General features: G+C 38.1%; 1 protein-coding gene across 3 annotated transcripts in view; it reads right to left on the bottom strand.

The window, feature by feature from the left end:
* The window catches only part of PARN (poly(A)-specific ribonuclease), a 54,925-nt gene that overhangs the window by 27,338 nt on the left and 1,033 nt on the right, over positions 1–26,554 (bottom strand). For all 3 annotated transcript variants that reach the window (XM_048962339.1, XM_048962340.1, XM_048962341.1), the window contains exons 3-22: positions 26,329–26,408; positions 24,887–24,954; positions 24,711–24,792; positions 23,003–23,063; positions 22,121–22,286; positions 21,467–21,532; positions 20,722–20,760; positions 19,994–20,036; positions 19,256–19,336; positions 17,915–17,971; positions 16,817–16,894; positions 15,149–15,192; positions 14,666–14,708; positions 13,956–14,031; positions 12,985–13,095; positions 12,836–12,905; positions 12,190–12,245; positions 9,853–9,939; positions 6,017–6,091; positions 163–352 (exon numbers count right to left, since the gene is read on the bottom strand). In XM_048962339.1, coding sequence (XP_048818296.1) covers positions 163–352; positions 6,017–6,091; positions 9,853–9,939; positions 12,190–12,245; positions 12,836–12,905; positions 12,985–13,095; positions 13,956–14,031; positions 14,666–14,708; positions 15,149–15,192; positions 16,817–16,894; positions 17,915–17,971; positions 19,256–19,336; positions 19,994–20,036; positions 20,722–20,760; positions 21,467–21,532; positions 22,121–22,286; positions 23,003–23,063; positions 24,711–24,792; positions 24,887–24,954; positions 26,329–26,408 — 1,573 coding nt within the window. The remainder of the gene's footprint in view (positions 1–162; positions 353–6,016; positions 6,092–9,852; positions 9,940–12,189; positions 12,246–12,835; positions 12,906–12,984; positions 13,096–13,955; positions 14,032–14,665; positions 14,709–15,148; positions 15,193–16,816; positions 16,895–17,914; positions 17,972–19,255; positions 19,337–19,993; positions 20,037–20,721; positions 20,761–21,466; positions 21,533–22,120; positions 22,287–23,002; positions 23,064–24,710; positions 24,793–24,886; positions 24,955–26,328; positions 26,409–26,554) is intronic.

The raw sequence follows: 26,554 nt of genomic DNA, 5'->3' as shown, positions 1-26,554 counted from the left end.
TATCCATCATCTTGTGACAGGTGCTGTACCACTAATGATTTATATGCAAATTAATAAAATATACATACAGAGAAAAACGCCAGATACGAACTATCTGAAAAGTACAATGCCTTTGGTGAAAATATAACAAAAACAATGAGTCTGCACTGCAGGAAGTCTCACCTGTTAACACAGTAGTATCGACTCTGGGAAACGTAAGGTGCACCTTGAGTTTTCAACCGTTTTCTCTCCATCTCCTTCCAACTATCTTCCGTACATTTTCTCTTTGCTCGCTTTTCTTCATGTTTTTTTTCAACATATTCTGCGTATGTCTGGATCCTGTAACTTTCAGCATATCTGCTGGTGTTCACAGCTATGGGAAAGACAAGAGATGTTATAAACCAAACACATAACAACACGCCTTCTGAGATAGCTTAGTTTTAAGAGTAGAAGGCAGCAGACTATTTATTCCATTCATACAAATGTCTTCCATCTAGTTCCACTGTTAGTGGCAAAACAAACAAATAGCTGTACTCTCCTAAATCCACACTGCATGTTTGAATTACATACTCAAAATACTTCTGAGTGAGACTTCACACAAGAAGGGTTAATTCTTTTAAATTAGAAATCATCAGTTCTTCAGTCATAGTCCTCTTCCAGATTGCTTGTTGGCAAGAAGAGATTTCCTGGATTTTTTCCCTTTTAGTCTCATTACTTAACCCAGCAGGTTTATTTTGCATGTCTGCCAGGAAAAGACGACATTTGCAAAGGCTCTGCCAAAACTCTGTTTGATTGCTGTGAAACATAAGCTTATTTGAGCTGCGTTTTTTGTTGCCCAAGATACTGGTGGAAGCAGCTAACTAGAATCCAGCTGCTGCCTCCTATCTTTCTAATGTTCCATCTCCACTTAACTGAAAAAGTGCTGCCAGTTGGAGGTAGAAGAATTAGAATCACCTAGAAAGAAAAAACTGTCACTGCCTTCACTCAGCAACAATTCACCAGTGTTCCTTTGAGCCCCAGCATCTCTGCAGAGCTGCTTTTCATCTGTAAGCCAAGCTCTGGCATAAAGCCATTGCTGGAACAGATGAATCAGCAAATTAAACTGGCTGTCAACTGGTGTCTTCTACTGTTTTTAGCTTAAGTCACTGAAATAAACCGTCATAAATCAGCAAACCCATTTAAATATAAAACAAAAAAAACCCACATTCCTTTTCATGTATGCAGACAGAGCATTTTAAAATACTGTAATAATGAAGTGGAGATGAAATCTTTATTTTATCTGTGTACTTCCAACCACTCTGTAGAAATTTCAGATGTGTGTATCACCTTCTCATTCTTTATGAAGTGCTGTCATCTCAAATGCAGGGTATTCTGCACTACCTCTAATGCACACACAAGAGGTAGCATGCTCCCACATCACCACTCAGAAATGCAGGTTGTTTTTTTTCCTCTTTCAGAGTAGGTCTCTACTCTGCATATTGACTATGCTACTATGAAAGCAATTACCTATAGTACAAGTCACGGCACGTAGGTGCTGCTGCTGCAAAGTCTTTCAAACTTATGTAAAACTTGGCATCAATATCTTGTATATCTACTCCCAAGAATAGATATCTGCAACTATGACTCACGGCCTGATGAGACTGTTGCACTACTTAAAGGCACGTTAAACATACCTCCTTTCACACCCCTTACATTTGTCTGGACTGTGAAGTCAGAGGATCTCTTCATAAGAATATATATATATATACTGAGAATATGTACTGCCCATGAAGTGAGGGAGCAGGCATCGTGAATGAATTACTAATGCTCACTGGAGTTACTGCATACCAGCCAACATTCCTAAGGGTAACATTTGTTTAGTTAAACTCAAGCATGTTTTTACTTGCTAAAATCAAGCACATAGTTACCATGGATCATCTGATAAACAGTGATTTGTTAAAACACAATAACAATTTCACATTATTTGTTTTGCTATACACTAGGAGCCAGAGTTACGGCTCTTCCATTTAATTTCCTAACAAACCCTGCTTGCATTTAAGAAAAAGATAATCCTTATTGAGCATCTTAAAGGTCATTTTTTAAAACCTGTATGAGAATAAATATTTTTGGTCAGACAACTCTTCTTTCTTGAAACAAGACCATTTATTTTTAGCAGCATATTGCATTCCACAAACATATTCACTTTATATGTACGTATACACATATGAGTGGTTCTAAAGAGCTAAACCATACTGTGACCATCAATTGAGCACATAAAAGGTATATGCTAAAAATATTTCTCCACGCAAAGCACAACTGAAATGAAGACGTGGGCAATTCTAAGGAACAACACAGACAGTTAAATCCTGCATGGTCTTGAATTAAAAAGCAGCTCTCTGTAAGTTTTAAAAACATTTTCTCTGATGCTCTGTCAATGCTACCAAACCAAATAGAACTACCTTAACTCTCCAGTGCCAATTGAAGAAAAGCACTGCTTGAATGTCTTGTGAATTCTAACAAAATATATCAAACTAAAGGGAACAGAATTTTTATTTACTTATTTTTAAACCGTAAAGTGAAGATAAATTTTCCTTTGAGAAGCCTGTTGGTAATGTTGGTAAGCAACACCACATGGCTGCATTTCACTGCATGGGTTGCAGCCAAAAAGTCTTGGTAGACAGACATTTTCTCAACTCTATTTACAAAAAAAGCTCTCTACACTTGATAGCAACACACACTAGCAAGATGGATACTTTGTTGAGCTGGATGTATTTAGCAAACCACTTGCATTAAAATAAAACTTTATCCTGAAATAGTTTTATTCACTTTCAGCAGAATTATCGCACGTAAGCCTACTTCTCATAATGTCAAGTAAATATATTCCAATTGTGGCTGAAGGAAGTAGAAAATAATGACTAATTCAGGCACAGATTGCCTGCTTTCTATTTTCCATCGCAGCTGTGCTGCTGCAAATCCTCCTGCCCATGCCAAGGTAAGTACTGCAGGCTTGCACCGCCTTCCCCAATGAAGTGACACTTCATTAGCGCGCTCCTCAAGATCCTTGTCCTCAAGGAAGGCCAAAGAGGAAAAAACCCTCACTGCAAACTGTTATAAAAATAAAACAGTCAAGAGTTAGCTAGAGCAAGGTATTGAGGTCTCAAGGCAGATCCTCCAGGATAATCCTGCACTGCGGCATCATGAAAGGAGAGTCTGGGTTTGCTCTGAAGTCAGGAGACTATTATTTATTTTAAAATAACTGATAGAAAACACTTTAGCACATAGAAGAGCCTATTTGTTCAAAAACCTTATAACGTAGTGCAACTTTGGATCCCAGAATCAACTAGAAACATTCAAATGTCTTGAAGAAGTTAAGAATTTACTCAGTTGACACAATTCCAGAAATATAAACCCCATTCACTCTCAGAGATCATCAAAATGATTTACTCAGTCTTTTATTCAGTGATAAGGAAAGAAGCCTCAATACAACTAGCTTGGAGACTTAAGTCTCAAGTCTCCAAGTAGCAGGTGCAGCACTCAGTACATGCGCTTCAAGAAGTTTCTGACTCTTCAACAACCTGCCTGATGTTTCCTCCCCAACGGAATCCATCAGACTTTCGTGTATGGATCGCTCCTCCTCAGCTGCCCAGACTTTAAACAGGCTGGAAGCTATTGCATTGAAAGTGTCAATATTTTGTTAGAGAAATTTTAAGACTCAAGTACAAAACATGCAAGGACAAATCATCGCGTCAGACACCATTTTTCCATTACAAAATAGAAACATTTTGTTATTTAACTCAGTACCTAATTCCACAAGCCACCAACACAGAAGCACTCATGGACAGTGAAGGTCTATTTCCCTGCCTCAGGTAATCTATCCACGAAAGACTGATGCACCTTTTTCCTTTTCTTCCCTTTTTCTGATAGCCTCATGCTGTTTTATTGCCATTCAGCACAACTAAGAACAGCATAAAGGTGAGACTCTTAGTTTCACAGTAGCTAGCATTATTCTTAAAAGTGCTGACAGGAGCCTGAAGCCCCATAGTACTACTCTAATATTTTAAGGAAGTTTTACTCAAATGCACTTATTTACATGTAACACAGCACCTTTACAAGTCAGATATACTTGCAAAAAACACCTTCTATGTTCCTTTCTTTGCTGCATTGTAACAATTCTTTTTTTTTTAAATTCAGAAAAAAAACAACCCTGACCTTGTCTCACATTCCTGTAGGTACCACTGGGTGGATCTTGCACTAAGCTTACATCATAACTTTCTTTATAAGTAGAAAATTGAGGTGAAATGCCATTTTAATGCAGGATAGTTGGATTCAAGCATCTCCATGCAAATGTGCAGGCCAGCAAAGCATCAAGCCAGCATCATCACCTCATCTGCCCTGCTGCACGTGCTGGCTAAGTGATTCAGCATTCCAGTTACCAGGAGAAAAAAAAATCCCTCAACAATGACCACAGAAATGATGGTATAGTCCACTGAGACTGTCCACACCACAATCTTGTAAGCAGATTGTTATAAAGGATTTTAACTTTCTTAAGTTGCAGTTTAAATACTGAAAGAATTCAAACTATTTAACCTTTGCACCCTGTTTAAATTCCTCAGTAACTAAAACAAAATCTATGACACATATTTCAAATAATCCCAAACAAATGAAAAGGCAGTGATGAGAATATTGTTGCAGATAACTGACAGCAAATCTGTCCTCCTAAATCTGCATCACTAATGCTGAAAGCTGTGAAACAGCTGTGCTGTGAATTATGCCACCAGCTCTGCTTTGAGACCAAGACTGGAACGTATCAACCAGCAATTCCGCTTCTTGTTACAGACAAGATTGCCCAGCTGTACAAAGTTCACCACACCTCATTCCCAGCGCTGACGAGCACAGGACGGCTGGTAGAACTAGCGTGTTCAAATTTGTTAACATACAAAAAGAGTAAAATGCACAGAACACTTCCTTTCTAGTAAAAGAGGTAAAAGGTCTATGAGTACCAGTAGACATTGCTCAGGTATGAGAGACTTCTTGGAAAGAAACAGAAAGCACTGCCATTAGATTTCATCTAACAGCTTGTTACCAAATGGGAGAATCCCATTCCTTACTCCTTAGCAAGTCACATGCTCTCACGCCCTCCTTTATGGTGCTTCTGATGATTTCTGAGCAGTTGCTGAGCTGGTTAACCCCACTGAGCCTGCAACAACTTTTTTCTGGACACAGAATCAGACACAGGAAAGCAGTGAGAGCTCACTGTTAGAGTAGGAAAAGAATCACAGAATCAGAGGGGTTGGAAGGACCTGAAGAGATCATTGAGTGCAATCCCCTGCTAAAGCAGGCCCCTGCAATAGGTCGCACAGCTCAGCGCCCAGATGGCTCTGGAATATCCCCACAGGAGGAGACTGCCCCACCTCCCTGGGCAGCCTGTGCCAGCGCTCCGTCACCCTCCCCACAAGGAAGCTCTTCTGCATGTCAGAACAGAACCTCCTATGTCCAAATTTTAGGCCATGGCTCCTCGTCCCGTTGCTGTGCACCGAGAAGAGCCTGGCCTCATCCGTTTGCCTCCCACCTCCCTTCAGAGATTGATAAACACTGGCCAGATCCCCTCTCAGTCTTCTTTTCCCCAGGCTGAACAGACCCGTGTTTCTCAGCGTTTCCTCACAGGAGAGATGCTCCAGGCCCTTCATCACCTTCATGGCCCTCCGCTGGATGCTTTCATGTGAGCATTGAATAAAAAGGGATGACAATACCAGAATAATCATGTATAAGAGGCTGTTTCAGGTCAGTGTTCTCAAGCTATAAGTTATGGGTAGTTCCTTGACCATGGAAACTACTGGGGTCTGGTGGACCCAGCAACAATGAATGAAGAAAATCTCAAAAGCAAAAACTGCTTTTCTGCATAACTGGAAGGTTTACTTCCAATAAATTCAGAGCCATTGGTCACTTCTCTGTGCAACACAGTGGTTTTGTCACTAGAACTGCAGATGCTGCTGGCTTAGAGAATTTTAAAGCAGTTGAAGTCTCATCTTAATTCTGAAGTAATTTCAGAAACACTTACCTATTTGTACTTGTTCTGGCTGGCTCAATGATACAAACGCTGACGTATCATCAATCCATGAAACCTGAATGTTACCTAGAAAAGGCAAAAGAAACGATTGTTTTTATCTTAGGCTCAGTCACATGTTTCATCTGCCGTGCCAGATGACAGATAAGAAGATGCTCAATTAAGTGTAACTTCAGCTGAGAATTTTTTTTAATTTTTTTTTATTTTATTTTTTTGGCAACAGGACTCCACGGTAAAGGTGAATATTGCATCACCACGTATACCTGAGCCCAGAACCACTTCAGAAAGAGTGACCACTGCATGCTCATCCTGTATACCCTCAGACTCACTTGAGTAAGGAGGAAAAAAAACTATGAGATTTGACTAATGCCTTTCAGACTCCTACAGGATTCTTCTGCCTTTCTGTATTTTTTTCTCCTTCCAATCTTTTAACAAGTTATAATCAGCAGCTTTTCAGCCCTCACTCCATGTGCCCTATATATTTTCACAACAAAAATCAAAGTAATTTTGGTATGTAATTTCAATTTTGTACCAAAATAAAGATCATCTCTTGGAGTTTCAAAACCAGTCCATTCTTCAGAAGTGCAGCATTTTTTGAAGACAAAGAAAGGATTGGCCCAAATTACCACTCACTGTTCCTTTTCCAAAACAGCTACAAGATAAAAAAAATTCTGGTAGTGTAGGGGGGAAAAGGTGGCTCACACAAGCAGAGAACTCTAAGTATTGCAACACTAAGTCTTCCAAATCTGGTTTGTGTCACACTTTCATACTATTTCCTGGATGCACAATGAAAACCTCATTTTCAGAAATAAGAGGAGGTCAAATACACAAAAACTGTGCACCTCATTTGGAAGTTGTCAAAATGGAGGTGACTGGAATCGAGTTCCTCCATTCATCAAACATACATTCCATTTTCTATGGGAATAGCTTAAAATGTAACACAGGCGCAAAAACTGCTTACAAAGGAAAAAACATGTAGGCAAAGATTCCCACCCCAGACACAAGGACTTACTCTGCAGTCTGAAATCCTTTTACATCTCCAGTCCTTAGAAGAGCGCTGGCCATACATGTCAGACACTGAAAACTGGTGTGACCTTTTTCAGGCAGACCAGGATATGACATTACATCTACAGTCATATCACCATTTAACCTTCAGACTTTACAGGATTTTAAAAAATGATGCAAACTGACTTAAAATGCACTTCAATTTCATGTGACTTTCACCTGACCCATGAAAGGCCCTTAAACTGAAAGATGTACATGTGACCTCTAATTCATGAGTCCCTGAAGTTGTAGGTTGCTAAAAGGCAGGAAAACTGTTTTACTTTGGCTCTGTTTCTTACATTTCCTAATCACTTGCTACCTTCATTTAGCCAAAGAAAAAGAGATTGTAAGTACATTCTACTGTATTACAGAGAAGAAAAATGATCACAGTGACACCACCTTAAGATTGCAAAGTTTCTATGCACCAACATCAGACAAAAGAAATAGCTGAATCTTTTCTGTGAATAAGAGTCGAAGCATATATTGAATGCAAACAACATTTTTCTGGTGAATAATTGAAAAGGGTTAACAGAGCTTCCACCTCTCTGGCAGGAAGAGAGTGCAAAGAAAGCAAAAAGAGCTGAAGGAAACATTGCCGTGAAAAGGGGGAGGAAAGACCAGAAATGTGCACAGAAATACAGGATCAGAATAAAATAATTACAATTTTAAAAGGTGCAGTACATGAAGCTCTGATGCCTATGTGAACCTAAGCTACAGAAGAATATTTAGCTAGAAGTTTTTCCTTAAACTGGATTGTTCACATGTGACAGGGTCATTTTTTAAGCTCCACTTCTCTTAAAAAAAAGCAAGAAAAAAAAAGTTAAGCGAGGATTTTTCAGCAGAGGGAGCCAGGAACAAAAGTCATAGCGTGTCAACCTGCAATTGAGTCTCAAAGTTGGATTTAAAAGTCACTTAAAGCTACGTATGTAGTAGCTCAGACTATCAGAACAAGGTTTAAGCACATGAAGGATCAATTACTTTTATTTTTTTTAAAGTCATTTATGCATCTGCAGATCAGCAAGGTTCCATGAATATACCACTGTTCACTTTCCTCTCAGAGAAGTCTCTCGTGTTCTCACAAACCAGGATGCAGAGGTTTGACTCCACTCATTTGTAAAAAATTCACGTAGCAGGTTTTTACAATACTGTGGTAGTACATGTTTTAATTAAAACCCATTAATTTAAGTGGCTGCGAAAGATATGCACAAAAGCAATGAACTGCAACAGATACTATTTTGAATACCTTCACATCAGTGTTTAAAGAAACAAATGTTTTTAGAGTGCACAGTACTGCGAGCACCTGCTCAGTGAAATTACATTCACTCATGAGACTGTAAAAACATCTTGCAACTACAGGTTTCCACTTGGTCTGCATGCAGTACTTCAGCTGCAAGTTTGACATCGCAGTCACTTCGGCTGTCTCACTGCTTTCATTAGAAACTTCACAGGAGATTACAACTCTAATTCAAGTACTAGGCTAAAACCAAGTCAAAATGATTTTTCTCTAAGGACAGATCAACGTTATTATTTAACTTGACAATTTATTTAGAGTCCAGGTGAAAGTTTACTTTAAAAACACTTCAATTCAATTAGCATTATAAATGGAAATAATTCACATCTGTTGCTGCCACATTTTTGGGGCTTTTGGCAAATCACTGCATCTCACATTGCCCCTCTCTCTATCCAGCTACAGCTGAAAAAGCATGGGATCCTATGATTCTGGAAGGCATCCTCTGCAGCCTGTTCTGACATGGATTAAGCATTATCCAAAATACCACAAGTTTGTAAATTTAAATCCGAAAGCACACAGCTCTAGAATCTGTAAAAAAAACAGATAAATTCCAATTCCAAATTGAATAGTACTTCAGATGTGTAAGCATGACCTCTGGTGGTAGTGATCCCTGCTTCCGTTTCACACCAACACTGATAAGGAGTTGTTCAAACGCGTGAAGTTATATGGCTGAGTGTTTAAAAGCCTGCAGAAACAATACCCAAGCTGCTCTTACATGGGGTTCTTACCCCTGAGAGTCTAACTGAAGAAAAATCTCAGCAACTTACATTCTAGACTTATCAAATTTGAATATAAAGTTCTATCCTGCATTATAGTAGCATCACACTGCAATGCAGATCAAGTCAAAAGGAACAGAGATCCTGAACAGGCTACTGAGTCACATTCTAGGTGAAGAGACAGATATTATTACTGAAATGTTATTATAGTTATATGACAACAGTTATTACTACAGAGAATCAGAGCAAGCGCTGAAGTGACAGTATTGAGTATACTGAGGGACTTTCACCCTGTTACTGGTGATTAGACATCCTTAGGGTTCACACTGTAACTCCTTCAATCAAGGGAAGATTCAGGTTTGCCCTGAATCCCTCTGCCACACTACAAACTATGACTTAAGTCACTGACTTCGCTCCTGAGGGCTTGATCTGCCTGTCATACCAAGAGCCTTTCCCTTTGGTCACCTTCAGTCTCAACTCTTTACCAGGAGAGGATATGAATATAAAGATGACAGTTCCACAATATTTAACAAGTACCAGGTAACAAAGATTTCTAAAGAGCAGTTCAGTGAGGCAGACATTTTAGACACATCACTACAAAGAAATTCCAAAAGATATCTTTCAAAAATTACTGATTATGATTTATGTATGATTTACCCATACTAAGCCCAAATTCATAGGTCAAAAATAACAAAGAAAAGCAGACGTATTTTCCATTGTCAGAGGAAAAAACTAAAAAATAAAAAAAGACATAAGGAAGACTAGATTATATTACTCACCAAAGGCACTAAAAAGCTGGTAAAGGTCACTAGTCTTCCACTCTTTGGGAAAAGTGACGTGAAGAACATGATCTCGTTTTGGCTGCACTGCAAAATAAGAAGTTATTTATTAGAATAAAAGTTACCACTGGTATCTTTAGCACAACCTTAAAAAAGAAAAAGTTACCTTACATGGTCATATAACTTTTACTTTTTATTATTATAAAGAAAACAGGCCAAGACCTATGGAACAACACCAGGCATCAGGGAAAACTTGTCCGCACTTACGCATGAAGTAGATATACAGATGATCTAGTATGATTTTGTGTAAGAAACTGAAGCAGCATTACATGCAGCAGGAACTGCCCACAAAATCAATCTGTTTGGGGCTAAGTATAGAAAAATAAAGCAAAAAAGCAGCAGGCTCTTCATGCTCTGGCTCCGGTTTTAGTATGTTCTTAGCAATAATTCAATGATACAATTTTTCTGTCAGTAAAAAAAACCTTAGCCCTGAAACAATGTTCAAAGCAGTTTTCATTCCAGGTACAAGACAGAACACACACTGACAGACTTCCTATTAATAAAGTCGTCACCAGAAAAAAATACATACAAAGGCCAACATACAAAAAAAAGGCACCAAAGATGTTTTATATACACTGAAAGATATCTGGATATCTTGACCTCACCCAGTGAGGATCATCTGCACAAAAGAAATCAACGCTGAAGACCACGAAAGTCACTTTCACATAATCAGACTGTTTGTGCAACCAAAGCCCATCATTTCTAGAAAAATGGCTCTAACCAGCTACAACTGAGCAGAATAAACAAGGTGACAAACACTGCAACACTCTGGGCAGTCAGCTAGTTAGCTGCACTTTTTTTTTTATTTAAAGCACAGACTCTAAGCATAACTTCCTCCATAGTGTAGCTTTATTCTTTGCATGCTTTGCATGATTTTACTTCTTTGCATAAAGGCCACCTGCAAGCAAAAAAAAATGTCCAGAAAACGCTGTCAGCCAACAGCAGTGTTTGAATCTCTGGCTGCTTTATGAACTTCTATTTCTACTCAAAGAACCACACTATGTGTACATTTTTTTGAAGCTTAGAAGGTATCCTTGGTTCAGATTCTGCTGAAATGCCTGCATCAGTCTGCTCTGCAGAGGGCACTTGCAGATAAAAGAGAGATTTTCAGAGTCTTTTTTGGCAACTCTTCTTGGCAAAGCATCCAAATGATCCTGTAATTTGGCCAGCAAGCAGAAGCAGCATCTTCACAGTTTAGTAGCTTTGGCCTTCTCTCAATGATCCAGAGTATTGCCTATGCTATCCTTCCACTCAGTATCAAACTGGGGAAATATAATTAAATAACCATTCCACTAGATCTGCATAGCCACTGCTCAGTGATCTGATCACCTCCTGCATTTGAAAATTACATGCATGCCACTACAGTATATATTTACCTCTCCATCTTTCTAGAACTACATTCTGTTACCATTGAACTAGCACATAACAAAAGGGTCATCTTTCAGTCTGAGGTTTCTAACACACGTGTGGAAAATGTCTTCACAGAGAAACAATGCTCATCTGGAAGAGCCACTGAAGATATCCTTGTACCTCCAAGATGCATCACATAAGTCATATATAAGACACTACAAAGTTAAACCCTCACCTAGGTCAAAAACTAGGCTGACCTGCAGGACTTCATGCTTTCTTAAGTAGAGGCACCAGTGGTAACACTCATCCAAAGCTTTCTCCTTCATGATATAACATTCCAGAAGAATAAGGCTGTATCAGTAAAACATGCTCTTATATTAGCAAGTTATTATAGCCCCCTGTCTGTAACCTGGAAAAACTTTAAACGTTTAAGTAATATTTCAGATAATGTTTTTCAATTTCTCAAATCACTTCCTAATGTGGCAAAAAAAATAAATCTGATATTTTGGCTGAAGTTAAGGAAAACATGCTACTACATGGCAATTGTGAAGAAAGCAAGCCAGGAGACTTTTGGGACCATTTGCTATTCAGTACTTTGCATCCTGTACTTACTGCCAAGTGGGGGGAGAGGAAGGCATGTGAGTTAGGACACCACCTCTAACAGGTCACCATGCATAGACTTCACACACAAATATAAGCTACTATCTTCAACCCTCTTACATTCAGTTCAAAGAGTCTAACCTGTCCTAGTCAATTCCCCATATAATTTCAAATAAAAGGGTGAAGTTTTTATCCTTTGATAAACGGCTAATAACCCAAACACAGCTAGAGTCCTGCGTGTAAATGTATGATAACTAATCTTCACACCTCCTCCTCCAGGAAATTTGTCAGAATGGTAGCAAGAACACAAAAAGTAAAGCTACTTACAGTCTGGTCCTTGCAAATTCAGATATGGTATGTCCATTACTCTCATAAGAAATAGCCTGAAGTAAAACAGAAAAATACCAATCATATCTTCATCCCATACAGCCTACTAATCATATGTGGTTCTTATTCTTTAAAACGATCCATTACCCAACAAGTTAATACAACAGCTTTTTGTTATTTAGATTTTAATTTTTCCACATTATTTAAGCATGCTCAATTTTAATTTTATCAGCAGTCTTAGTGTACCACACCACAAAGAACGCCCGACCGGTTTTTCTTCAACTGTGCTACTCCCAAATCTCGCCCTACAAATAATGATAAAATTACAGCCATATTCCCAACACTGACATTGACAAAGCCATTCGAGAAGTCCAGGTTTTGATGGTTTAACTCTAACAGTCTACGTTTAACTCTCCTAAGTGTCCCTTGACAGGCTAGCAGAAAGTAAATTATTGTCTTCCAAATAAAAGGTATTCACTGTACAAATTTTGGCTTCATTGCAGCATTATTAGTGTGAAGAAGAAAGTCTAGCACTTCAATTTCTGCTAAGAAAAATGCTGTTAGCCATTGATTCCGAGGCTAGTGTTACATTTCAAGGTTTTAGAAGGGTTTGGGTTCACATTCTTTGAAGTATGGCATTACTTACTTGTTAAAAAAAGGTTCGATGAGTTTTGATCTAGCAGACACATGATTTTTTGGAGGACTAAGAAACGAACCTAACAAAGAAAGCAGAAATTCAGTACATAATAAGAAGCTACAGATAGCACTAAGGTCTGAAAAAGACTACATAGATACCTAAAAAGTTAGCCATGGAGATGAAGCACAGTCCAGTAATGTAAGCATCGTATCCCGCTTCATGAAGTTGTTCAGAAGCTGTGTCATAACTTGGAAATCCTTCTGCACTTTCTAAAGAGAAAACATAGTTTGTCAGCATACATCACTCCAGTTACCTGTATGTTCACACACACACACACACACACACACACACTTATTTTGTCACAGAGTATCATTTATAGTAAGCTTTTATGATTTTCAGAAGTATTTAATCAGGTACATCTTTTAAAGAAGAACAGATTCCTGGGATAGAAACCCAACCCTATTAGGAAACTATTAATCTCGTCTTTCACATACCTACTTAGCTCTGACAAAACATTAATGCAAAAACAACAGGATTTCCCCATACACCACTCTTTCTCCTGACTGCCTTGCAGCTAAAAGAGCAGTCACTCAGTGCTTAAGTTACTCTTAAATAGATACATTTCCCTTCTACCATAGTCTTACCTTCTGAGCCACCCGCTCAATCTTGAGACAAGCTTACCCTTCTATTAAATATTCTTTCTTTCACTTCAAAGCAAAGAAAGCTCCAGAGGAACTCAACTAATTTGTACAACATGTATAACTAATCACTACTTGCAGAATTTCTTAGTTCTGTTTGCTCAAGCGCCCCTCACAGAATACTGGCTTTGATCTGACAGACAATTATAAGCAAATAAGAGAGTTTTAAACAGTTTCAAATTACTCTCCAAAAATCAAGCTAAAGAACAAATGCCATCATTAGAAAATGACAAAACTGCTGTTCACTGAAACACCTCCATTCTTCTCTTATCTGAAATAAAGTGCAAGGATTCCTACCAACTAAATACAGCTGCACTGTCTAATATTGCCCGATTTTAAAGCCCCTTTCAGCAAAATACAAAATATTAGTATGGAAATTTACATCTCGGGCCAAGAATTAAAAAAAGTCCACCATTTTGATACATCCTTACCAACTTTAGGAGGGCTGAACGGAACCTCTTTTAAACGCTTTTCCAGTTCTGCAAGGGATGTATTACTAATGATGTCCTGCAAGAAAGGTCAGTGTTAACTGCCATGGTCACGCACATTTCCTCCGGAAACCGAAATCAAACAGAATAAAATGAATCCTTACTGCTGCCACCTTGTGTCCTGCAAGGACTTGCACAGGACCTTATTCCAAAACCATTACATCAGAGAAGTCCATCCACACAAGTTTTAAAAAGCTAACTTGCCTTGCCCACAACACAGCACCTATGAGTCACAAGAATTTATCAGTACTCTCCAGAATTCTTGAAGACGTATTATGCCAAAATTATATTCTATTTGAATCTGTTTCCACATATGGGTTGTGGGAAAGGCAGCACGCTGAGCAAGGGAAAATATCTGAAATACCAGTCAAAAAGGTTGAACATATTAAGGGCAACTACCGAAGTCTGCATACTGTACACTTTGTAACTCAAAGCTCTATGTTACATTGAAACTGCAACAAACAGACATCACTTGATCAAATGTTAGTTTGTATCCTAAGAATTTCAGGAGTTCAGATAAGGTGACAAGAAAAAACTTTTTTTTTTTTTTTTTAAAGATCATGATAGAACATGTTGTTAGACATTTACCTAAAAAAAATGTTTTGATACACTGCTGTAACTTTAAACCATTCCAAAACACTACATCAATTTACCTTAAAAGGCTGCGTACTTGCCATCAGTTTTGTATCCAATAGCCTAGAAACAAAGTAAGAGTTAAGTTAGAACAGAAGAACCTTAGAAATGCTTGGGTGAATTAGCTGGGAAGCAGCAGTCTCACCCTACTGAAGCATTATTCTCAGATCTCAGAGTAGTCAAAACACATTGGCTTTGTCCACTGACTAAACAGTAGCAAAAGACATTGTCAGTAGCAAACAGATCTTGTTCCAAATGTAGTGCAGACTCATTTGATGTTCTGTCAAAACACCAATAATTGTGACAAAAAGCAAAGGGCAAAAGTATTATTTTTTGTCAAGAAGAATAGCACAGCTCTTGTGAACAAGACATGTCACATAATATTTTTAAAACTATTTATCTAACTTGTTCACAATTCTACTTCTTGTCACAGCACTACAAAAATAGCATCAGTTTGATAAAAACAGTACTAAAGAAGTTGCAAGTTTGAATTAAAATCTTACCGGGGAAAGACACATGACGTTACTTCCTTGAATTCACTTAGGTCCTAAATTAATATTAAACCAGAAAAGAAAAGCCAAATAAGTTAATTGTCAGTCAGTCTCAGAATGGTAGGGTACCATTGTAACAATTATCCAGCCAGCTTCTAAAATTACAGGATCACAGAATCAGAGGGGTTGGAAGGACCTGAAGAGATCATTGAGTGCAACCCCCTGCTAAAGCAGGCCCCTGCAATAGGTCGCACAGCTCAGCGCCCAGATGGCTCTGGAATATCCCCACAGGAGGAGACTGCCCCACCTCCCTGGGCAGCCTGTGCCAGCGCTCCGTCACCCTCCCCACAAGGAAGCTCTTCTGCATGTCAGAACAGAACCTCCTATGTCCAAATTTTAGGCCATGGCTCCTCGTCCCGTTGCTGTGCACAGAGAAGAGCCTGGCCTCATCCGTTTGCCTCCCACCTCCCTTCAGAGATTGATAAACATTGGCCAGATCCCCTCTCAGTCTTCTTTTCCCCAAGCTGAACAGACCCGTGTTTCTCAGCCTTTCCTCACAGGAGAGATGCTCCAGGCCCTTCATCACCTTTGCAGCTGGACTTCACTGAGATGCAGAGACTAACTCTCGCCCCACAAGAGATGTTTTTTCAGCATTACCGTAAGTATCACCTGCAATTACACAGAACTACAGACTGACTAATTACTTCTGTTTTGTCTGTGATTTGTAGAAAGAAATGCTCTTCAACACCTATACCCTACCTTATCACATATCCTAGATAACCTGTAATTCCAACAGTTTTACTGAAACTCCTGAAAATGTATTTCCAGCATGTAATGCATCACTGGAATGTAAACAGTCACTCCAGATGGAAAGATGACTTCCTAACGGTTTATATAATCCAAGTTTCAGTGCAAGCACAACTCATAACTGCTTGTGTTCCAACACTGTGTTCCAACACTGTCCAGATAGGTCACAGATGCTTTCTCTCACCTGCCACTCAAGTCTTTCCCATAACATCCACCAGCCCTTGAGGACTGCAAGTGACATAACCACCATGCAGCCCATCCCTTCAAAGGGATCTTTGGCTTTCTCACATACTGTTTTTAGTGCCAGTACATTACTCAGTCTATCTTAATTGTTAGACTTGCCCCATGGTGCTCATGAAAGCATGTTCTCTCCAATTACTCAGACATTGCACCTCTTTAACATAATGAGCTTCATCATAAATTTCTGCTATCAAATTTCTTATCATTCTATTAATTTTACTTTATTATATGAAAAGACATTTAACAATTTTGTAAGTAGAGGGGAAAAAGCATTATATATCATCACAGCAACCAACTGTTCCAAGCCAGTCTCTTAACAAATACATAAATTTGTCTGCCATTATTGAAGCAGATCCTGAAGGAGTCAGATACGACCAGAAAGCACAATTCAATTCCAACATTTAATTTGAATTTTTGAAAGTGTAGGAGAAGAATTCAACTAAGCTTTCTATATGAGGATTTAAGAAGATAAGGTGGCAGCCAAGAAGCCACAAGTGTTTATTTTAAAATACTTCTCTACAGTTCTTAGTAAAACCATCATATGCTTTCACTCAAAAGAAAGGTTGGAGTTGATGACATAAATGCCTTAATATATGACTTTAATCTCATCTGCACACTGAGAAGATTACTTACATCAGGTAGAGGACAATAGAACTGATGTATAGTATGCATAACATCTAGCAGCATGTTGTGCCCAATAACAAGTTTGCCCTGTGAAAAGTATGTTAGAAGTTAGTCACGCTTCCAGGCACAGATAAATCAATGATAGCATGTGAAAAGCACAGTCCCAGATGTCAGCAGAGAGCAGCCAAGAACAAGCACAAGCCCAATCTGCCTACTTGTTGCTCTCTACCTGCCCACAGACCCTTCCATTCTTTCAGGGCAGCCCCTCCTCTCATTTTTCTGTTCTCAACACTTAATACAGCCTTCAGCAACATCTTGAAATGATCAGAAGATAATACTACAGGAGCTTCTCACAACTTGGTATCCAAATGTAAACTACCCAAGATTAGAGTAACCTGTCAGTTGCTTACCTTTTAATTTACAGCCTTTACAACAAATGTCAAAATACTCCCTATGGCTGTAATTAATATACAATAGTTATGGGTGTGACATGGCTTCTCAAGCAGGGAACCTTTTGTGCCAGATGCTGTACAAGGAAGTTTCTTCTCAAAAAAGTGCAAGAAATTTCTGAAATGTCAGCTTTGCTTCATTTGACATGACAACCTTATCCACTACCCCACATCTTATACTTGGTAGAGAAAACAATATGCATACACATTTCTTTTTTAAACTGCACACTGCCTCAACTACATGAAAATAAACAGGCTGAAGGGCTCAAACTATAGCCTGCTTTAACTATGTAGAAAGAAGAGACCCAGGTGACCTTTTGTGATTAAGACTTTGGCTGCAAGAAAATTAAACGATCTCTTTGGAACAGAGGAGGAAAAAAAAAGCTCAGAGCTTAGTTTCTAAAGAGAATCCTGTTAAAGCTGTAAGCATTTTCTACTTCTACTTCTACTGTTGACTCTTACAGATAAGTAGGTCCATGACTTTAGCTTACCATTGAAAACAATGACAATAGCAACTAGAAAAAAGAAAACACTAAAAAGGGAAGCAATTTCAATGTGTATTTAATCTTCTCTTGCAAAAAAGTTAAGAAAAGAACCTTTGTTGGAACTATTTATTTTTCTTACAGCTAGAAGTACATTAAAAATAATCTCAACTCACAGAATTTGCAATGGCATGAACAACTCTGGAAAATCCTACTGCATCATTCAGTTCTTCCTGTAAGCAAAGATTCTGGCATTAGTGAAATACAAATACAACAATCATCAAAATGGTACCTGCAAACAGAATCACAGAATCGTAGGGGTTGGAAAGGCCCTCCAGAGACGATCGAGTCCAACCCCCTGCCAAAGCAGCTCCCTACACCAGGTCTCACAGGTAGGCGTCCAGGCAGGTCTTGAACATCTCCAGAGAAGGAGACTCCACCACTTCCACAATCCAGTGTACACTGAAAATTTTAATCCCAGTTTGGCTCATACCATTTTTCAGACATAAGCAGTAAGAGACCACAAAAGAAATGCTGAAGTTTGGGGACACACAGGGCCAAAGCCAGATGCCACTGAGATTACTCCAGTTTTAATGCATCTCTGGATCACTGTAATGCTGGACAAGTTGTGAGCTACCGCTGTGGGCTGACCCCAGCCAGCAGCCAAACACTCGCACTGCCTTTTGCTCACTCCCCTCTCCAAGGGACAAAAAGAAGAAGATAACAAGATAAGTAGATAATAATTAGATAATAATAAGATAAACATCTTATCTTATCCATCTTAAAGAAGGAAAGGCAAAAAGACAAGTGAATCAAAATAACAGCAAGTTAAAAAGAAAAGCGTGATCAACATCTCCCACAGTCCAAGTCTTGGTACATCGTGAAACTTTCCTAATGCTCAGTAAGCACAAGTATCAAGTCCCATAAATGCTGAGTGCCTGAATACCACAAATAACTTTGCAGTCAAGTTGTTACTACAGTAGTCATGTGCAGCACCATTCAATCAAGAAGAATCAGATTACTTTAATTGTACAGAACATTAACTCAGACAACTAAAAGCAAACAAGTTTTGTAACAGAGTACTACTCAAATTGTAAATCCAAATAATGTGAAAACTTGCTTGAGAAATTCTGCAAGGCTTTTTGCAAGGACTATAGTTCTACAGTACTACTAAAGTCAATTGACCTATGTTTCTTCTGACTAGAGCTTGCTTCTCTGATACAGCATATTCACACAAGGAGGAATTCACTGTTCCAGAACACTGGCTAAATATTGTTTAAAGATGGAGTAATGTTAGAATCTTGTGGAGTATTTTGAAATTTTTTCCTATATTGCAAAGCCAAAGTTAATTGAATAGAATTTGGAGAATCAGTTTCAAGCAACAGCAACAGCTAAGCAAGAAGGAAATACTCCCAAGCCCTATCACATGCAGTTCTGCACAGCTGATTGAAAGCATGGATTCTTCCCCACCCTCTTAAAATCAAACTAAAGAAATGGAACTTACTGCAAATATTTACCTGTTCCTTTGCTTGTTTCTGCTGTTCTCTTCTTTTTCGCTCTTCTTCATCTACCTTACTAATAACAATATATCTCTCCTTCTAAAGTCAAAAGAAGTATTGTTTGAGGAATGACCCCGAGAAGTTCACAAAGACCATTCAAGTTTTTGCAAATTGAATTGTTAAGAAGATTAAGTCATACCTAGCAGCAGTTACTTCGCAACATGACTGTTTCTCTTCTAAGCACCACTTTATCACCCATACACAAAAGTCAGCTTTAGAAAGCTATCCACTAAACCTATCTTTTACTAAATACACTTCTTACTTCTAAGAAGGGTTACCAGTATTTCATCATAGCCTGTGGATTTCAAATGTTTTTTGGAGTTGAGATCTGGGCTAAGAAGGGAGGATACAGTATGTGATGACTGTTGTTTATTACTCCTAAGATCAAGATTTACTTTTCACCAATGGACTTACTTCTCATCAACATTAAATGTCAGATCCACTACATTTTAAAGCATTCTTTGGCAATTATATTTTAAACTGTTAAATAATATTAAGCCACACATATATATGTTTATCATTCAAATGTCAGTCAGATTTAAAGATCAGAAACTAGTTAATCAAATTTCAGTTTAAATGTTCCAGATTTGGCACAGGAAAGCTCAGATTAGACCTAGAAATCAGGGCAGTTGGTGAGACCTGGTACAATTTCCTTCCAACGGGACAAAGCTCCCAGGCAGTAGCACACCTGCTCACCTTATCTGACTCTAGAGTTTCAACGTGGATACCTTTTGGATACCTACAAAATAGAAAGGTAAGTATCAGCAGTTATTTATTTGGCACTTAGCATATTGAATCCACAGTAGCAATTACGTAACTTCATGTTTCATTATTACTATAAATCTTAGTCTTACATGCAAAAGAACTATAAAAAGTTAACTGTTAAAATACTGGCCAGTCAAATTGGCCTCCTTATGCACCTAGAATATTTTAACAGTTACTAAGATTAAGGTAGTTTCTTATGCAATTTCCCATCCTACTGTTGCAGAGGCCCATAACATCTTAGTTAATCAATACTGAGTAAACTTCCAAGGCACTTCATCACAATCCAGAAGTTACTTTCAAGAAAAGCAAAAGACAAAACATTGGCAAGAAAGTTCTTGCTTACTTGAAGCCACAAGTACTTTGGTGGCTGCAGGCCTTTAACATGTAATTCATTTTAGTATTTATAAACCACCCTTGGAAATATTAATACCAATTCTGCTACCTCTGCTACTTGCTTGTATCACTGCATCACAACCACACTCAATTGCCAAAATACTTCCATATTTTGGCAGAGCCACAGAACACACAACCTTCAGGATATCAGAGAAATCTTCACTTAAAAGAATTAATCACTCATTAGCTCTCACTCAGATTTTATTTTGTTTTTAAATCAGAAATACTGAAATCACAGAGTAAAGGCAGCATTATCAGTAACTTACTTCCAGCTCAAGGTCTGGTAAATTAGTTTCCTCTGAAACCTAAAACCAGAAGACAATTGTGTTATTAACACTTATCTTATGCATTCTAAACCAGTAATACTCAAATAAAGGCTGCTTCTCTCATCTGTACAAAGACTTTTAAGCTAAGGGCAAAAGTTACTGATACCCAAACCTATAGGCTAGTTGCTAAGCTGTGGAAGCATTTACAATATTTTGTACATCCATCCCCAAATCCTCTTCTTAGCAAACACTCCACCATTACTGAATATCAACATGGCAACACAACTTCACTCACTTCACAATGATCTCTAACTTCACATGGCTTTTTTTTTTTTTTAAATCACAACCATACTCTCCAAAGATCTGGATTCCAAAGCTGAATAGACCTTGGGAAGGAGACTGACTAAAGCCAATTTTAACATGCAGCATCAACAACAAACACTGACAATTTAGATCATGCACTTTGTTAACAGCAAAAGTGGGCTTAGGTATGCAAGAAGCTTCGATATACATAAGACAGATCTTGGCTATACTTAAACGCAAGTACTTAAATATGTATGTTGATGTTACGGCTCAAAGTAGAGCATGACGTTCATACAGATTACTACACTTTCTCAACATTCAGAGATAGGACAAATAAGTAAAGAAAGAACTGCAAGTCAAAATATCTTTCTTCCTTCTCACTCTCCTAATTCAATAGAGTAAAAAAAAAATCATTTTCAGAAGACAATTTCAGAAAACTGACCCTGTACATGGCTCCAGTTCCAAACTTTCATTTTCTTCATTCTTTAAAAATTCTTCTATTTGTTCCCTGGAAGAAAGAGATTAAATAGATTATTTGGTCCTACAGATTTCAGTTTTTACCAATATGCATATAGCTCTCCCATGAAGAAAACACTATTTAAAACCAAACAACAACACAGCTAGTGAACTAATAAAAATGTCTTCAACATACAAACATGGCACTATTGTTCACATTTTTGTTTCAAAAACATCTGGAGAAAGATGCAATAAAGAAGCACTGAACAACCCAGTAGCTGCGGGATACGTCTCTTTTTCTACTTAAAACCATTAAGTAACGCCAGCCAGATGAAGACTGAATAAAAGTCTTGGGGGACTGTTCCTTCCTGTAATTCTGCTCTGCTTTGGAAAGATTTCTACCAGATTCAAGAACAGCAGTAACACAGAAATCTAATTCCTCCTTGTGCTGATGGACAACTAAAGCGATTTTTACCAAACAAAAACCTCATAATGAATTTTTTCAAACTTCTCCTTCCTTTCACAGAATATTTCATCATAAATAGCAGGAGAGGAATTCTTTTTTTTAAGATATAATTTATTGTGATGTTACCATTTGTGTATTAGAACTCCAGTTTATTACTAAACAATTTTTACTTACACTGTTTTATCAATGAATTTTCTCTGATCTTCAGGAATTGCAACAGGACACTTTGTGGCATTAGGAGAAATATAGGAGAGAGATCCTGCACCATTGGCCTGAGAACGCTTTTCATCATACTGTTCTCTTAACTGTCTTTCCTCTTCCTGATTTAAATATGGAATTCCTGAAAAAGACATTCCAAAACTCATCATAATTACAGGTACGTTAGGGACATATGATTTAGCAAAGACTTGTTACTAACCAAGTGTTTGCCCACAATACACCTCTGGAGCCTGAACACACATCCCGACCTTTCAGATCTCCTGCTCTAGAGCTCATTCTTAATTTGCAGGTACAAAAGCATTCTTCTACCACACAACAGATGAGCTGGTACCACTAGATTCTTAAGAGCTGTATGCCTCATCTGCATAAAGCACGAGCCTGAGACTGGCAGAAATTCAGATGGCAATCACCAGAATACTGAGCACTTCTCTTCCTCGACACCTGCGCTGCTTTGATAACAGACCGCAGCGGCATCAATTCCAAAGCACAGACACCTTTGCTAAAACGTTTCTAAAAAGGCCTGACAACTGTTCCATTATCCTGCCATGTAATTTGTTACCCTTATCCATGTTTAATCACAAAAACCTACCAAGTACTTATCTAAGCATGAATTCTATTAATTTTAATTCCACAGAACAGACCTTTGAAGAGTAATTATCAGCATAATTCTAGAATCAGATACAAATAACTTAGAATTATCCTTAGAGTTTAGTAATTCAGAATTACTCTTAGAGAATGCCATTGTTAAGAGAATAACATCTTAGTTGCCTTCTTCTTTCTGCAGAAAATGAAGATGTCATGAATTTAACGAACAGGGAAAAAAGAAAAACAACTCACCATTGCGAAAAACTTTATTAAAATCAAATCCTTGGTTTGCTAAAAAATCTATGCTTGAACTCTGCAACAAAAGAATATAAGTTCGCAATTGGCAAGAGTATCAGTGTCTCACAAAGACCAATTATTGTTGAAAATTTAAGCTTTTCAGAAATTATGTAAGTTCAGAGCCAGAAGCAAGTAAGTTTGTGAGTCTAAAGAACTCAGATTCACTTTAAACCATGTCACTTTTGTCACTTACTTTCAATTTTCACAAGGCATCCCTAGCCCTAAATGTCTCTCCAAGTTAATGTGACACGTGCTCAGTCTGAAGCTATTTGGTGCATCGATAACAAGCCGGTGAAAATACGCTAGCTTCAACTGGAACTGCTGTGGAAACTTTTGATTGACTTTGTTTCCTGAATCAAGACAGTAAAGCCCAACAAAGAGAATACTTCAGTCTTAGCAGCACAGAAGGTCAGGCCCTCTCCTGCCTTGTATAAGACTATACAATATAGTCTTAACACAGACAGCCCAAAACTTTCTTTAGCACTGCTCAGTGCAGTTAAGCCTAGAATAGTTATCCACAGCTTCAGTTTAAGCACCCGGTTAAGGAGCACTCATGTTCATTTATTAGAGCTTAAAAATCAAAGTAAACATCCCAGTCTAGGAGACAGGTTAATTCCCGAGTGCTTCTTGATCTGCCTGAGTGCAAAGAACAGCTAGATGAAAAACATGGTAGAGATATAATTAAAATAAGAACAATAACAAAAGAAATAACTAAATTTCTGAGAGTAAGTCTCAAATCCCAGGAAAAAGAAAACAAAAATGCACATTCTGGACAAGCAGCAAGTCTGGCTGCACGAGAACATCGTCCTCAGCTCCCTGAAGGAACAGGGAGGTTTTCTTTAACTATGTTTTGACATTTGCTTGCTTTGCTTGAACAAAAAATTTGACTAGAAAACAATCATATCCTTGAATTAAAATAATCTGAGACTCTACTTCTTTGTATTATCTTTTATTACAATTTTCCTCACTAAATACATATACTGCTTTATCACAAGGAAAAACAAATGTACGGAAAGAAATCTCTGCTGCTGTGTCAGGTTGGGTAGAAAGTATCAGCAATTCAGTTAAAAGCAACATTTAAGCAGATTGTATTCTAGGTTTTCCTCAAATACTAATCTCAAAGTGCTAATCTCAAAAATTCTGCTTACATTTATGACTTTTTTCCACATACACAATAAGAACTGATAAAGATGAAAGAACAAGTGACATGGAGCGAGGAGAGGAAAGAGAAAAACATGGTACAGGAGAACAAACCTGAGAGCAGAAAAATGCTGGCAATAGCCCGGGAAGCAGTGAAACTGAAACAGCAGTTGGGAATAGAGGACCAAATGGGAAAAGCACAGAAACAAGCAGACAGACAAGGAAAAAATAAGAATGATCTTGCCAGATTTGAAACATTAGCTCCAAGATTTTAAAACTAAGTCACAAATATTGTCTTGAAGCTCACTTTTGGGGATTATTCTTAACCGACGTTTTTTACTTCTTATCTAAGAAAACAAAACCAAACCCAGAAACTTGTGCTTATCTGTTTTCTAAGCTGTTAAGGAACCAACCACTTCTCTCTCTCGATGGTCGTACTGATCTTCCTGAAAACGCTGCTTAGGAATTTTCTGCAGGCATAGCTCAGCCAAGCAAAAAAAATCAAATCTGTTTTTCTACTAACCTGACAGACAAACTTGACATCCGGTGAACTTCTGTTAAAGGGTTTTGGAAAAATATAGAAATTAAATGACTTCATAATATACCTGTGAAAAAGATGAGTTGCACATCAGTGCAGTTTATCAACATTACTTCATAAATTGTGTTGTGAACAACACAAGGAATAAGAGAATTACATACTTCTCTTCTGCGTGGTCATATTTAAAAGTGCAAAGGCCAAACTGAAAGAGCAAAAAATCCATGGAATGCTGAAAAGGTAAGGAAAACTTTGCATGAGAACAAAAGTGGTATATATTTAAAAACAGCTTCATTTCAGAGTTAACCTAGTCTGCATCTTCACAATCAATACACATTCTGTAATTTTTAGTAAATGGACTAGATCTTTTTATCTAGCCTTCATTCCCATTTATCATCTTACTTTTGTTCAACAATCATCTGTAATACACTCTGTATATATTTTGTATCTGTAATACAATCTGTAATAATTTTCATTCCCTAAATACACAAGAACTAAAGGAACTCCCATATCTCCCCAGCTGTTACTCACATCAGGAGGACACACTGCATCTAAAGCAGCTAGCAATTCTTCTCAGTGTTCACTTACATTCCATGTAATGTGGGAACACTTTGTGAGGGACGTGTGTAGCTTCCAAATACATATAATGACACTAAATAGTCTTCTAATTCACATGGCTAACAGCGATATAAGAGCTAGCATAGCTGCTAGGCACTTTATCATGGTGTCCTCAACTGTTTCACAATCATTGAATTAACACTGGAAAGGTTTTTAACACTGCTGTAAGTGGATAAGAAAATAAAGAAGCCTTCTAGTTGCACTGATTCGCTCATCTGGAGGGCTAAACAACTCTTTCAAACACAAGGAAAACACACTTTCTCAATGGCCACCTCTAGTGGAGAGGAACAATAGGAACACCAACCACTATGTCTCTCATACTGTAATACTGCCTCTTAGCAGAATAACAGCAGTGGTTAGTCCTTGAATGTCTCTTAACAGAATAATAGTAAACAGCGTAATCCATGGATGCCATCAGAAAACAGTACTGCTGCCATGCTTAGCACTTTTCTGAGCCCTGCGGATGGGAGCATGACAACCCAAACCATCACAGCTTTAACCTCACACACATTGTCTCCCATGGCCATTGGACTGTTTTTTGTATTTTGTGTGTGTGAGTTATGGTGACAGCTGGCATTTTGATTTTGTTAGAGACAGTACATTCTGATGGAGGAGAGGCTGTTCAGGAAGGACCCTCATTCTGATGTAGCTTCTCTGTCACTGACTTTCTCTTACAAAGTCCCAGTTTGAACCAAAAATTTTTAACACCCTCAACATTCTCTGACAACAAGTTCAACAGATCTACTGCAACTTACACAAAAAATCACACTCCTTGGTTTGCTCTTCCCACAGCTTCATCAGGTTTTATACGTCTTTCCCCAATACTTGTGCTAGCAGAAACAATAAAACAAGCAACTCTTTGTCAGCTCACACAGGTAACTCAATTTTACAGACCTCCAGTTATCATACTGTGCTGCACTGCCTCTTTGCTGAACTAGAGTTCTAACTTTTTGCAACACTTTCATTTCTGTCATGGCGAACACTTTACCTTTTTAAGTTTCTGATACCGCTCTTCTGGTGTGTCAAAGCCATTGGTTAATGCACTAACAGAAGGCCCATCGCTGATCCCTGAAAAAGCAGAGCTTAGGGTAAGCTTTTGAAAATTAGCCACAGCTAGAAATGCAACAACTGGTAAGACGTCAGTCGAGAGAAGCTTTCTATTGTGTAAAAGCATGAGTCTCAAACATAAAATATGTCCAACTAGAATGTGCGGT

Source organism: Lagopus muta, chromosome 15, assembly GCF_023343835.1.
Source record: "Lagopus muta isolate bLagMut1 chromosome 15, bLagMut1 primary, whole genome shotgun sequence".
NCBI lineage: Eukaryota > Metazoa > Chordata > Aves > Galliformes > Phasianidae > Lagopus > Lagopus muta.
The sequence above is the reverse complement of the archived record's forward strand: the minus strand, read 5'-3'. Positions and strand labels throughout refer to the sequence as shown.